Source organism: Crassostrea angulata, chromosome 10, assembly GCF_025612915.1.
Source record: "Crassostrea angulata isolate pt1a10 chromosome 10, ASM2561291v2, whole genome shotgun sequence".
NCBI lineage: Eukaryota > Metazoa > Mollusca > Bivalvia > Ostreida > Ostreidae > Magallana > Magallana angulata.
This window is the reverse complement of record NC_069120.1, coordinates 3,296,542-3,311,700: the sequence shown is the minus strand read 5'-3', so window position 1 is coordinate 3,311,700 and position 15,159 is coordinate 3,296,542. Positions and strand designations below refer to the sequence as shown.

Sequence of the window (15,159 nt, the reverse complement as noted above, 5' to 3'; positions counted from 1 at the left end):
ACCTAAAAACATTTCTTGATGTCTTCCTATGCAAAACTTGATCCCCCAATCGTGGCTCTACCCTACCCTCGGGGACTATGATTTGAAAAAACTTGAATCTACACTACTTGAGGATGATTCCACACAAATTTGAGCTTTTCTGGCCATATTGATTTTTTTAGAAGATTTTTTAAAAATAGCAAAAAAATTCAATAACTCCAAATTACCTTCCCTTAAAAAAGGCACGGCCCTTCATTTGAACAAACTTGAGTTCCCTTCACCTTCACCAAGTGATGCTTTGTTGGTTGAACTCGACTCAGTGGTTATGGAGAAGAAGTCGAAAATGTAAAAAGTTTACAACGACAACAACGACAGACAACGGACAAATCTTGATCAAAAAAGCTCACTTGAGCCTTTCGCTCCGGTGAGCTAAAAACCATCCCTGGTTCGAAACAAATCTAAGTCTTATTTCGTCATTGTCGGCATTTTTTTATCTTTATTTCAACTACAATGTATTATTATGTTGTCCAATAATATTGCAAGTCTTTGTGCGCCGAATATTGCAAGTTTTTTTTTCATCGAATGGAAACAAAAATTACTACACAAAACCCATTGTCAAACTTATTACATTGGAAATGAGACATCCTGAGAACCAAATAGAAAACAAATAGTGTTTACATTCATACAGTGACTTGGTACAAAGTGAGTTATTGGGACCATTCATTTCCTGAACAATGCTATTATACATGTAGTCCTCCTATCAATGTTTGCTCCTAAAGAAACTCTACCAACTGACCGTTAACAGTTATGACAGATCTATAAAAACATGGTGTTTCCAGAAACCAGGAGTCCAGAGTTACCGACAGAGGCACAGTCATGGCAATGTGCACGTCTAAGATCGCAGTGTATGTTTTTTTGGGCTGCATCACTGCAAGTTCCCTACGTGTCTTTCTAGTAGCAGCCCCGACAGATAGTAAACAGAAGACAACAGGTGGGTACAATTTAAATCCCAGCCAATCAAATCATTAAATATTTATAATGGGGGTACACCCTTAGTATCATTTTTAAGTAATACACATTTTGGAAAAAAAGATGGGGGAATAAGATAGCGCAAATGCCCATTTGGTTGAGTCGTGAAATACCATTTTGAATTTATTTTTTCCCAATGAAATCCATTCAAATATATTATAATTCAAGCTTGCAAAAGCACAATTTCTAACTATATTCAGTTTTATATCTTTTTTTTATAGATAAAATATATCTAACAAATGATACGAAAAAAATATTGTCTTATATAAATAGTGCCTGTTTGGGAGGGTAACAGTTGAAATTGACACCCCGAGAAAACCATTGTCAACCGACGCGAAGCGGAGGTTGACAATGGTTTTCGAGGGGTGTCAATTTCAACTGTTATCCTCCCAAACAGGCACTATTTATTTTGTTATACTGAATGTCTTTTTTAAAATTTTAAGAAAATTTTACTGCTTTTATATAGGAATAACGTGAATTCTACAGCGAACCGTACGCGCATTATTTTCGCGCATGTAACATTTTTTAATGTTACCCGTTGCCAAGTGCGTTGCTAACGCTGAGGGTAATAGTAAATATTATTAACTGCGTCTTAACCAATCAGATTTCAGTATTTAACATGAAAGTATTACAATAAAGTTTGGTGGCATCGAACCCATAACATAAAAACCCTAGATATATAAGGTTAGTTTATGGCAGGTGCTCTAACCACTGAGCCATTTCAGACACAAGAAAAAAGGCCGTTAAATGCCTTGTCTGACTTTGGCCACGAATTTACGGACTTAAGGACTAGTATTATTTTTTCAAATTGTTCAATTGTTGGATTCAAAATGACATTTTTAATGTATAGTGGGTCATCTCTCCACGTTTTTGTTGATTGAAATCGGTTTGTTTTCAATTCGAATTTATTTAGACTATGAGTAAAATATGGAGCACCGACCCACTCAATGAAAAAAAAATGCCTCGAAGTTCTAAAAAATGACACCATTTTCAGGTTTTGATACGTATGCATCTGTTTGAGTCAAAATATTCCAAGTGTTGAACATATTTATAGGTAACAAATCAATGATATGTTAAATATACATCGTTTTAAATGATTTTTAAAAAAAACTATCAGATTTATTGATATTTAAATTTTTCAGTAGCTTGTCCGACCGTGTATGGGCATTTTACACGCCTTATCCACCCATCTTCTTTGTAATTATTTTGAAAAACAACGTTATGGTTAATGTCAATTTCATTATCGTAGACAGAACAAACTGAAATAGATTGAGACCATGAATTTTAGTTTTAATATTTGATATGCTTATTAAAAAATAATCTGGGCAACACATGGAGTGATAACGTAATCTTTGTCATATATCTTTAACGTCATCAACTTTTAAAACGCGGAACCACAATATTTAGCGTCAAGTTTGTTCTTTCTATTTGTGACGTCGCTGTTACACAAAGGACATATATTATGTAAATTTTAAATTCTTTTGGGAAACATGATATAAAAATTCCTCGTGTTGAATTCATGAATTTCAGGATGCAAAAACATGCCAACTCTTTCGTCAAACGCACCAAAATTTGAAGGGTAACTAAAACAGCGCCACAGTAACTCCAAAAATAATTAAGAAATTTACATGTAATATAGAACTCAAGAAGTCCACACTTTTCTTTTCAATTTTGAAACGAATGAACACAACGATTCCATGGATTATAGACAGTAAAAAAAGTACCTCGGACACTGGAGAGGAAATTTCAACAACTGTTTTCACTGTTTCCACAACTGTGATTTCCACGACGGCCTCAACCAAAGCAACTGATGGGACTTCAACAACAATTTCAACAGACACAATTGACGTTGGTTCAGCGACTGATTCCATTGGTACCGGCGATGAACTCACTCTACAGCAATCCTCGTTCACCGGGGACGAAAATTACTTGAGTGGAGCTGGTGTAGAGGGCGCCTCTTTACAGACCACCACACTGGGAAGCGTAAAGGGGACCACAACAGATTACGGTAGATATAAGCGTATAGTTACATTAGCAAATATGCTTCCTTAGATATGAACTTATAGAACAGCAAAACGTCACAATGATTATAACACGCAGTTATTTGAAGGTTGCAATATTGCACACGTAAAAAATGTTATATTTAAGGAATGAATTCAATATTTATTTGTTTTATACGAAATAAAATGGTTTGGGGGAGTTTACGCTTTATAAACTTTTAATACTCTTCATTGTACATGTAGATAAAAACGGACATTTGACCTTTAAAACGACGTAGAATTATACAAAACTAGACTTTGACCCGTGCGTGCACGGGTTGACATTGCATATTTTACATTTACAAAATGGGTACATCGACACACCTTATTATTGACATTTACATAACAAAGCTATAAGCCTACAATAATGCTATTAATTTCACTTCACTTTACTTAGTTTGAATAATCTAACTGAGTCTCGGGAAAGGCCCTCACCACAGTTAGAATGCCTTCTTTATACCCGTAATGTAGCAGAAAATTGCTGAATCGCTCCGGAACGATTTTGGAGAAAGTTAATGAAGTTGCCTTGAAAATAACAGTCAAATTCATCACAACAAACCTTTTTGAGACTGCAAATACCTTTCAACTAAAACTTTTAATCCATAGAATGGAAGAATTCAACACCTTTTTCACCAACGTACACATATTTTCTTTGTAAAACTGGGTCCGTAGGACATTATTCATTTTTACGATAAAACATATTCTATCTTTACTCTCCTAACAAATATAATGTATCTTTTTTTTGGCATGTAATCAAATAATTTTATCATCACGAAGACAAAAGTACTTCAAATGTTAATTGTTATCTTATACTTTCTCTCATAAGAAATCATTAATATATACATGAACAGAATATATAGCAAAAGTCCAATGAAAATTTACCCGTATTTGTATTATCATTTCTGAGTTTATTCATGCAGATGTGATATTGTGGAAACATAAACTAAAGATCCCGTTAGCGTAAATGTATTGCGCAAGCGCAAGATTGTAAAATCCAAAAAATCCAGGTGATTTCCGGGATTTTTTGGGGAATTTTCGTTGATTATTAATTAGCGAAGCTTAACTGAGAAAAAATTAAAACAAATTGGTAATCTTCAAGTACCAATGATGTCTAAAATATATAAAACAAAAGACAGTATTCTTCCGAATTCTCGATATTAAAGACCAAAAATGCGAGTCTATTATTTTAATATAGTAGTATAGATTCAAACGTAACGTCAGGCGTATTGATTTTTGACGTTAGTCTTACTATGACGTGGGCAACATTCTTTATACGAAATGAAATAATTTTTTAGCCGATCAGAAAGCGCGTTATAACCAGAATTAAATTATTAATGATTAACTACAATCATGTATTTGCCATTCCAAAGCGTAAATATAAGTAATGAACAGCAATATAAAAAAGTTTACTGAGATATATTAACATCTACCAAGTATTATTCCCTCTATTTCTTACGAAATCTTTTAGTTAATTCATAGCTCTATAGAAAAGGTCAGGCTGAAATCTACACGCCCTGTTTATCGATTCTACAGTGGCTGAAACTAAGAAGAAATTGACAGGTCTGAAATTGACACGCCCTGTTTATCGATTGGTCGAAACCTACAGCGACCTACAAAATATCACGGACTGCACGAAATAACCATGATGATGTCAGACTCAAAGTCTTACAGGAGAAGATTTGGCTGTTTCTTTAAACTAACATACTAAATCTTATGTACATAACAGTAATTTGGTGAATTTGACTTCATAATCAATTTATTAATTATACTCTGTCTCGAGTTTTTGCTTCCACCACTTTTCGCTTGATATTTCGATAATCATAAATACCTTTGTGCCCAATCTACGTTCATCCACTAATATGAAAAATTTCCAGATTATCTGTTTTGAAACGCCCCCTCTACCTCTTCAGGTTTCAATACACATCCCAAAATAGAAATTGTACGGGGATTTTTCATTGCATCAGCCATTAATAAGCCCGGATGATAAAAAATTGATGGAAGCAATAACTTGGGACAGGCTATAGTTAGAAGACAGATGTTTATATAAACAATAAAATGCTTTTTCTGATGATTCATACAGGTTATGAAGGCAGCGATCATTGCAGGAAAGATTTACATAATCCGCTAACGCGGGTTATATATTTTTTCTGCAATGTCGCTAGCTTCATATCCCGAATGAATCACCAAAGAAAGCATTTTATTGTTTTTAAAAGTGAACTTGGTTTGTACGTGATCAAATCTTCACAGGATTTGATCACGTGAGCATTCAAGTTCATATCCTAGTGAAAGTGAGCCTTTTAAGTTGCTATTTATTTCCTAATTTCATAAACTAATGGTGTCTGTACGAAAGAAAGAATTGGATACCTTCATTTTTGGACATACTACCGCAATAAAACATGGGTTTAAAACCTGGTTAATGTTACAAAACATGCAATAATTCAATGAGACTTGTATTTTACAGGCCATTTTGGTGATGTTGGTGCCTATGGTGGTTGAGAAGAAATCTTGTTACAGTATCTAAGTATAAATAGTAACTGAATATGAAGTCTTACTTTCTTTCTTTTCCATTATTTTTGTACACAAAGGATTGTAAAAAATGTATGAACAATCATCGGGTGCTATGCCTGTTCATGAATCAGATACTGTAATATCTGTGATGTTCTCACTTCAGTGTTTTTATTTAATTCGCTCCAATTTTCACGACAGAAAGTGAGTACATCACAAATAGTTGTATTTGGGTGGCTGAAAACAGCAAAGATCTTTTTACTGGCTCAATAATATATCTGTTTTGAAAAATGTTTTGCCATTGAATTATCACAAGAGACGTTCCTCAATTGCAGATAATTTTCCGAAGAGGAAAAATATCATATAACATGAAAAATAATTATGGAACTAAATTGTAGAAATCACATTACGGAGATAGGAATTAAAAGAAAATATGGGAAATTTGGGTAAATGGGACACCTTTCGATGAAATTTCAAACTTACAAAAAATGATGTAGGAATTCTCATATTTCATAAATGTATTAAACTGTTTTGCATTTGTGTTAGAAAACGGTAGTAAAGTTTTGTTTTGTTTTCAATGGATAAATACAAACAAACAATTTTAAATTTGTTTTTTTTTTTATTGTCCCAGTTACCCCTATATGTCGGGGTAACTGGGACAACTGTTCAAATACAGAATGTCATTGATACTTTTGGTTTTTTTTAAACTTGTGAACACTTTTAATGCAGTTCAAAGACAATTGTTTAGGAGTTGAACATAATATATTCAATATACCTACATGTAGGCCGCCACGCCTACACATGGAGGTGATTTTTATGACTAATGTGTGCTAATGGTTTTATGGTTTTGATAATCGTATGCAATGCCTTTGCTGATAAAATTAAACATCATAATTATGTATGTTATCTTTCCATTCTATGCAATTTGTAGAAAATACCAAATCCTTTTTAAACGATGTATTATCAACCTTTTTATGGTTCTCAGCTTTCATTTTCATGATCATTTCATAGGATTCATCGGTCATTTTCGACACAAGATGGATGAAGTCATCGATGGCTATAGATAATGAAGATTAATTATATCGCAGCCAAAGAAGTGATCAATTAATGTGTAAAAATTATTATTTTGTAATTATTTATAAAATGGCACATTTAATATCATAATTCTCAAAGTATTTAGGGAAACTGATTCGAATTTTTTGATTGAGAGTTTATCTTCTTGGAGTACATTCTGTAGATTGTATACTAGGTCTAAGACGGTTACTTAGCTAAACTCTGTTGACCACTTTGATATTACAACGATAAATTTCAAATTACAAAAAAGATGCTCAATTTTATTGAAATAATTGAGTTATCAAATTAAAAAACCTTTAAAGAATTTATCTGATGAACAAACATTTGTTGACATCAAACAGTTTTGTGAGCATCACATTTAAATGCTTTGACCCCTTTTCCAAAACAACCAGTACAAGACTCATGAAACCATCTATTATATCCCTGGTCAGAGCATTTTACTTAGTCTTCGACATAAGACTCATCATCATAGTACTAAAGTCCATTGAGCTCATTTTCGTAGGTAAATATTTTTTCCGCGAATAAACGCGAAACTTTCGCGATATAACGCGTAGCTTTCGCGAATGAACGCAAAACTTTCGCGATATAACGCGTAGCTTTCGCGAATGAACGCGTAACTTCCACGAATTAACCGAAACTTTCGCGTTTTTTTCGTGAAACTTTCGCGATATAACGCGTTAGTTTCGCGAATAGACGCGTTTGTTTCGCGAATAAACGCGTAACTTTCGCAAATGAACGCGTAACTTTCGCGAATTAACGCGTAACTTTCGCAAATGAACGCGTAACTTTCGCGATTTAACGCAAAACCATTATATGAATATTGTCATTTCATACTAAGCCCTTATGAAGAAAAACGATTGAAAACAAACACATTTTAAGTTTTATATCATAAAATACTTATTATTCATTATTATTATAATATCCGTGTTACGTTGATTTATGAAGACAAAATGATCTTTTTTGCATATAGATATTAATAAATCTGATAAAACTTTATAACATTTTTATATGTTTTATGTCCAAAGTAGATAATAAGTTTAAGCATCATCTTATGATTTTCATTTGTTCGCCGACCCTGTGTTCGAATAGGCATTCATTGATTATCTTTTTCTTATAAAATTGATATAAATTCAACCGTCGGAAACCTATAAGATTTTTAAATATAAAAATCAGTGGCGTCAGAAGCAAACTGAAAGTGGGGGATGGGGGGGGGGGGAGGCTAGACAAATCATCAGAAATCTCCACAATCCAAAAAAAATAAAATAAATAAAAACAAAACATAAAACATCTAAAGGGGGGGGGGGGTATACCTAAAACTCCAAAATAGAATTGGACCTAAATATTCCCCCCCCCCAAATCATTCTGTTGGGAAGGGGGGGGGGGGGGAAGGTGGGGGAGGGGGTTAGAATGATTTCCACTTTTCAATATCACTATTAGTGTTTCATTCATTTTAAGGTTTTTAGGTAAATTTAGGAACAATTATGTTTGCTGCGAGAAAAAGTGGGAGTAGGGGGCTGGCCCCTTCCTGATGCTATGTGTCTAATGGTTAGGTCTAACTTTGCAAAAAAAAAAAGGGGGAGGGGGGGCTAAGCCCCCTACCCCCACCCCCTGGTTCTGACGCCTATAAAAAATTAGATTTATATATTTATTATATATAATCCTCTACATCCATTCAAGGCAATAAAATCGAATTTCTCTTACAATGTACAATCAACAAATGCAATGAAAGCATTACAATGTGTAAAGTCGTTGTCCAGGCAGTATGAGTTATGGACGTTTTCTTTTTACTTTATTATCTTTAACTAGACTTTGACCCGTGCGAACACGGGTTGACATTGCATAATTATGATATCGGACAATTACGAAATAGATACATTGACACACCGTATTGTTGACATTTATATAACCAAGTTTTAAAGGGGAAGGAAACTAAAAATATGTTGTACAATAAATCAATTGTTTATCATCTACTTTTATTGTAAATCGTATTTATTTTCATTAAAAACCCCGGAACAATGAATAAATCAAGAAAATCGATCGCTTAATTTAAATGTCCCGCCGCCATGGGGGCTGCCATTGAACTTTAATCTATGACGTCACACCATCTATTCCGGTTTGTCTTATCAACATAACATCAGTATTAGTAAATCATGATATTCGCTCTAAATGACAAGTTCTGGAAAATTTGAAACAATATTGATTTGAGACCGTTCTTTTACCTTTGCAAACTACAAACTAACGTCAAATGTAGCATGTTCGTTGAAATCTAAAAGCGGAGGTTAGTGTCGGAGAAATCTCCGCGTAAATGTGGAATGTCAACAGATGCCAAGTATCATAGAAAATGTCTGCCGTCGTTATTTCGACATGGTAATTCCGACTTTAAAGAATGAATTTTAAACATCCCGATTACGATTATAACATTTATTCAGTTAGCGAAGAACTTGACTTGGAATAAAAAATTTAATCGAGGTCGTTTTCAACTTTGAATGATAGCAGATTAACAGCTGTCATTTACTTATAAAAATGCATATATTTATGCATACAATGATACATGTATTTATTCTTTAGATTGACGTGTGAACTCAAACATTATCAATTTTGTTTAGTCGATTATTTGAGTAACAGAAAGGTATGAACCAGCGTTAATTATATTCAGAGCACTGTGTACATTCATTTGTATATGTAAACCAAACCGGAATAGATGGTGTGACGTCAAAATAATTAATTTTTTTGGTTTTTAATACAAAAGAGTTCTACATCATGTCAGCCTCCAGTAAATACGATTTCTCAACTTCAAACGTTCATTAAATACATGTAATAAAAAATGTTAAAAGGATTAACAAAAATCAACCAGTACTTACATTACTTTGAGCTTCTAAGTACTACACGGCTTCTGTGCACAGTTTCAGGCTACTATAGTTCTATAGTGACATCAGGCGATCGACAATCGTCATCTGTAAAAACGAATGCGTTTGTTTACACCACTTTTTTCATAAATAAAAAATAATAAAACACATTCTATTTTGATACACATGAACATTTTTAATAACATTTGTTCTAAAGTAGTAAATTTTAACTTTTTATAAGGATATGGTATGTAGTCATTTCATTTTCAAGCAGTCGGCAGCTGTGCTGCAGGAACGCTACGTAAGCCGCGTCAATCTTGATACGTATTGTGTTGTTCACATTAAGGATAAAAACTAAATAAAATCATAATGAAAAGTAACATTGCTGATAATTTTGTGAAAATACACATATGTAACTACATAAAATAATGTGCACTTACCAAACTTCTGCAAGTTCAGCTTCACCGTCACAATATGTTTGTTTCCGGAAAAAATTACGCCGATCGATTCAGACTGTTTATTATAATTTTTCACACGATTTTTTCTCCGAATTTTCGATATTTGAACATGAGCGACTAAGACTACCGCGAAAAAATTTTAAACAAAGAAAGTACATATCTATTGCTTACTACAGACGAAATTTTGTTGTGGTATTCTTAGTCGCTCATATTTTTTTAGAACGCAAGAAAGTTGAAAATAGTGGTTTTCTTGGTGTTTTTCAAAAATAGGCATGTATTCCATCCATTTATTTTTATTTTACCAACACTTGTGAAGAAATCAAACAGTTTCTATAGTTAGTGCTTGTTATCAACTTTATAAAAAATATGATATTTGTTAATGTATGTATATACGTGCAGTATATTTTATAGAAAAATTGGGGGCATTTCTACTATATATATCCTATCTAGTCCAAATTTACACGAATTTTTATATCGTTTCTGAGTTTATCCATGCAAATGTGATATTGTGGAAACATAAACTAAAGGGCCTTCCATGATTTAGCGTGAATGTAATGCGCATACGCAAGATTGTAAAATCCAAAAAAATCCAGATGATTTCCGGATTTTTTTACAGGAATTTTCGTTGATTATTAATTAGCGAACCTTGATTAAGAATGAATAAAAACAAATTGGTCATCTTCAAGTACCAATGATGTTAAAAATATATAAACCAATAGACAGTACTCTTCCGATTTCTCGGTATCAAGGCCCAAACATTCGAGTCTATTATTTTAATATAGTAGTATTGATGTTATTTTCAGTTAACTCTACATAATACGAAACATGCACTTTATATGCGTTAACTTTATTTACAACCAGAGACATATATTTGCAACTATCGAAAGTCTCGCATCACGCTATTTTAAAAGTCGCAAACTCTTGACTCTTAGCGACAAACAGTACACTTCGCATTAGGTTTTCCCTCCAACAGATATAACAGACAGAGTGGTGTTTGTAAATGTAGAAGGAGTTTTACGAGGCGCTTGAACACTATCAGCATTAACTGTACATTCAAATGTTTTTCATCTTAATTAACAGCTGCATCCTTTGTATAAGGGGAAGAAACTAATGCCGGTATGGTAGGGGTAGGAACACTCTTACTGACTCACCTCCTTTTTTCTAATATATAATCTTTCTCCTGCATTTATGGCATAAAATGTCACCAATGCACATGTTCTTTGCAAAGAACTGCATCTAATTTGCAGTACATCTCCCATAAGTGTACCATTTCCTATCGATGTTCTGAAAAAGCAAACGCAGCAGCTTTTTCTCGGCATCATTTTCCTACGTGGCATTTGCTTTGAGTAACACAGGGTGAATGATTCTTGTCCTCAAACAAAGCGTGCTTACACAGGTATGGCTCCAGTTGATTGCTTTTACATGTAAGTAAGTTAATTTTTTCCAGCGATATCTTCAAATCAAAGAGTAAATGTGCATTTAAGGAAGAAGATCGAAGTTAAACATACAAGATTTTGCATAAAAAAATAAAACGGTTTTATAAATGCCGTTAATTTTTTTTAAAAAGTATGCCAACAGATTAAAAAAATCATAGTGCTATATGTCGTGGGTGAACAAAATCATCTTAATATTGAATTAGCACTTGTGAATGTGTGTATGTATGTAGTTTACAGATAACTTCTAGTATTTATAAATCACGCCGATACTGGCTTGGCGTGTGTTGGACAGAGATTGATCTTTAGCATTGTGACAGCTTTTATTGTAACATGGCTCCTATAACACTGTTTTTAAATTTACCCTTTTTTTCCTCTCAGATACTGAATGCATCAAAAATAACATATCTCACCTACTTTCAGGCCAAAAAGAATCAGTTGCCACCAGAAGTTCATCTCCATTCAATCCCCGTTGACAGACGTAATGGGTAGGACATGTGTTATAGCGAGATCTGAAAGATAAATTAAGAGTGTATATAACCATACAATCAGTGGGTACAATATGTGTTGTTGGAACCATTCATATCCTTAGCAATGCTGTTACATTGATTCGATAAACAATTAGCAGTGTTCATCTTAAAGCCTGTACAATTCGTTTGTCAAAAGAAACTGTATGAAACTGGATCTACAAACCGTTAGCAATTGTTAGGATATATAAACCATGGTGTCAAACGAAATCGAAATCAAATCTGATGACCCGACTGCAGAACAATGTGGGCATCGAAAACTGTTTTGCATAGTTTCACGGTCGTATTTGCTGTGGTTTACCTGTGTACGTGTGTTGTAGCACCCCCAACTCAGGGCAAACAAAAAACAGCAGGTGAGTAAAACTTAAGAATCTTAATTTCTGGAATTCGAAAAAAATTCATTGCCGATAACAATATCAAATTTCACTTTAAAAAAAGATAACGTTGATAAATGCATCTGAAAGTAGGTGAATATAAATATGGACACATATTTTGATAAGATTTGAGACTAATCAATGCTGGAATAATCATACTATGGAGTCCTTTCGTTTTGTTTTTTCATATAAAGCAAAAATATCAGAACTAAAAACTTGGATGAATATTCCATAAACACATTCTTTAAAATAAAACAAATGTAGCTGCGCATTTTTATCGCCTCGCTAAAATGCTTCTTTTGTCATGCAAGATTTAAATTGTGTCAAACATAGAAGACTTATGGAAGAAAAATTAAATTTGGTTAAATTCAATAAATAAAAGGTAGCTTAAACACACTTGTTTTAGAAAAAAAATATTAATGAAGGTTTGTTAAAGGTCAAATAAATTCAACGAGAGAACGAAAAATATTATGTTATAAAAATAGGCGATATCTGGTCTTTTTTCTCTCTCAGTATTGATATATTGATTTGATACACGGGATATTTTAATTACAGACACTAAGAAAAGTAGTTCTGACATTACTACAACTGACGCAGTGGCTGGAAATTCCTTCTTTGAGTCCACTGGCTCAGGGTATGAGCTAACTAGCCAGAACCCCGCCTACATTGAGGGCGACACGTCTGTGGTTGATGAATCCAACCAAGGCACACCAGGTCGGTAAATGAGACAGGACAGGTCAATAAACAAGATAATATAGATCGATAATCATACAAGACACTAAAGGCTGTTAAACAAGGCACGGTAGGTCGGTAAACAAGGCACGATAGGTCGGTAAACAAGGCACGGTAGGTCGGTAAACAACGCACGATAGGTCGGTAAACAAGGCATGGTAGGACGGTAAATAAGGGAAGATACCAAGGCTAAAGATAGCGAAGCTGGCATAGCGGGTCGGTAAACGCATGTGATTACTGCTTACTGAATTCATTTAATCAAATCGAATGGAAATAAAAATGTTATGGTTGTGTTTTTAATTCTATTTTATTAGATATGATACAAGATAAAGAGATTACAATTTTAAACAAATATTTATGAAAAATTCTCAATATTTGGTATGATAATGTTCAGTTTTATGTTTCATTTACAGGCCATTTTAACTTCTTTGGATCAGGTTAAGAAGAAGAAAAATCATGTCGTTTAAGAATAAATATCTATTTTATTCTGATATAATGTCTTTTAGATTTCTTTTAATCCGTCTCCCTTTTTTCTCTGTGATAAACTATTTGAAACTTTTAATCATAACAAAATATGAAATGTTTCTATTATCAAAGTAACAGTCAAATGAACTTTAGTAAAAAAAAAAAACTCTTAAAAGGACCCTCTGTAATAACAATCAAAGTACTCAAAGTACTGAAAAGCGCTAAGCCAGCCTCAGTGCTACTTTTTTCAAACCATTGTTAATATTTTAAAATCATAATTATACAGAAAGTAAAAGAAAAAACAGTTTCATGAAAATGCATCATATGTATGAGATCCGGACCATATCATTTCAATCAATTTGAAGAGAAGCGTTTGTAATGTATATTAACTGATAAGTCAGCCCACGGACTGACTTATTACATGTAAGTAGAAATGAAAATTCGATTGCGCTTTTGTACATTGGAATTCTGGGAATGAATTAGACAGTCCTCGTTTAAGAAATTCGAAGTTATGAAACTGACTGTCCCTGGGTTCCGGAGTCTGCATATATACATTTCTCGAATTTGAGAGGATATGTGGTGTAAAATTCAGAGAGCGATCTTTGCAATTTTAGAAGTCTATATAATTATAAATAACTAAAGTTGGTGTGAAGTCATACATTGTACCGCTGCACGCCTGTCTCCTACCCTACAGTTATAAAAGTAAAGCGTGCAAACTCAATGTACACCCGCAGAATATTATTGTTCTGGTCATTATATATCTTGTATTTTTATAGGTTGTATATTCAATTTTGATCTAAAATTAGTATTCCGCTGACTGACTTTATTTCCTTTTTTAAATGCTAACCTTGTTGATATATACAGTGTACGGCAAGTTTTGAATACACTCGCTCAGTGAGTGAGCAAAACAAGACTAACCGTACCTTTTCACCAATTGAGACCGTAAAATATTTTTAAAAATATCACGTTGATAAATTTGTCATCCTTTGAGGGTCTCAAATTTTTTTCTATGTAACTTTTGATATAGCAACAAGACAAGGGAATATCTCTGATTGCATGCTTTGACACTCCGAGATCCGCACCACTGGCCATCCTTTGTTTACATCGCACAGAGGTCACCCAACATGCATCTAATAATAGCAGCATGGAATGTCTTGTGGCATGTTTAGTTGTGTAATAGGCAATGCACCTCAGACTTAACTGATATTGTGACAGTTTGCCATTTGTTCTGATTTCGATTAAGTAAACCCACAACTCTACGTTCTTTTGCAAAACCTGGGATCTTGATAGAAACTTAAGGATACCATGATCTTGCTATTTTTAGAATTCGAGCGTCGCTCAGCATGATCACTAGGTGGCGCTTATAAAAAGATCATGAGATTTGGTGCATCCCTAATAAGCGCTAGCGTATGCGCTTAGCGCTTAAAAAGTAGATATAAAAAAACGGTGTGTCGTATATTGCAAAGTATATTATACAAATATTGACTGGGGTTGAGGGCAACATTGATTAGCCCCCGAGGGACGAAATATTGCCCGACGCGAAGCGGAGGGCAATATTTTCGTCCCAAGGAGGCTAATATAATCAATGTTGCCCGAAAACACAGTCAACATTTGTTTTGTTATATGAAGAAACTAACCAAAATTTAAGAAAGTAATTGAAAACAGGTCGCCTTAATTTTCTATAAGCTCAACAAAGAA

At 33.6% G+C, this 15,159-nt stretch overlaps 1 protein-coding gene across 1 annotated transcript; it reads left to right on the top strand.

Moving 5' to 3' along the window:
• Positions 1–835: 835 nt before the first annotated feature.
• Positions 836–5,586, top strand: LOC128168064 (uncharacterized). Its single transcript, XM_052834154.1, has 3 exons — positions 836–970; positions 2,717–3,016; positions 5,509–5,586. Exons 1-3 carry the CDS (start codon positions 856–858, stop codon positions 5,541–5,543), a joined length of 450 nt encoding a protein of 149 aa, XP_052690114.1. The 5' UTR covers positions 836–855; the 3' UTR covers positions 5,544–5,586.
• Positions 5,587–15,159: the final 9,573 nt, after the last annotated feature.

Excerpts from the sequence above, each read along its gene's own strand:
- LOC128168064 (XM_052834154.1), top strand. The coding sequence starts at position 856 with ATGGCAATGTGCACGTCTAAGATCGCAGTGTATGTTTTTTTGGGCTGC. Across the intron at positions 971-2,716 it reads TAGTAAACAGAAGACAACAG|ACAGTAAAAAAAGTACCTCG; the intron begins GTGGGTACAATT and ends CATGGATTATAG. Across the intron at positions 3,017-5,508 it reads GGGGACCACAACAGATTACG|GCCATTTTGGTGATGTTGGT; the intron begins GTAGATATAAGC and ends TGTATTTTACAG.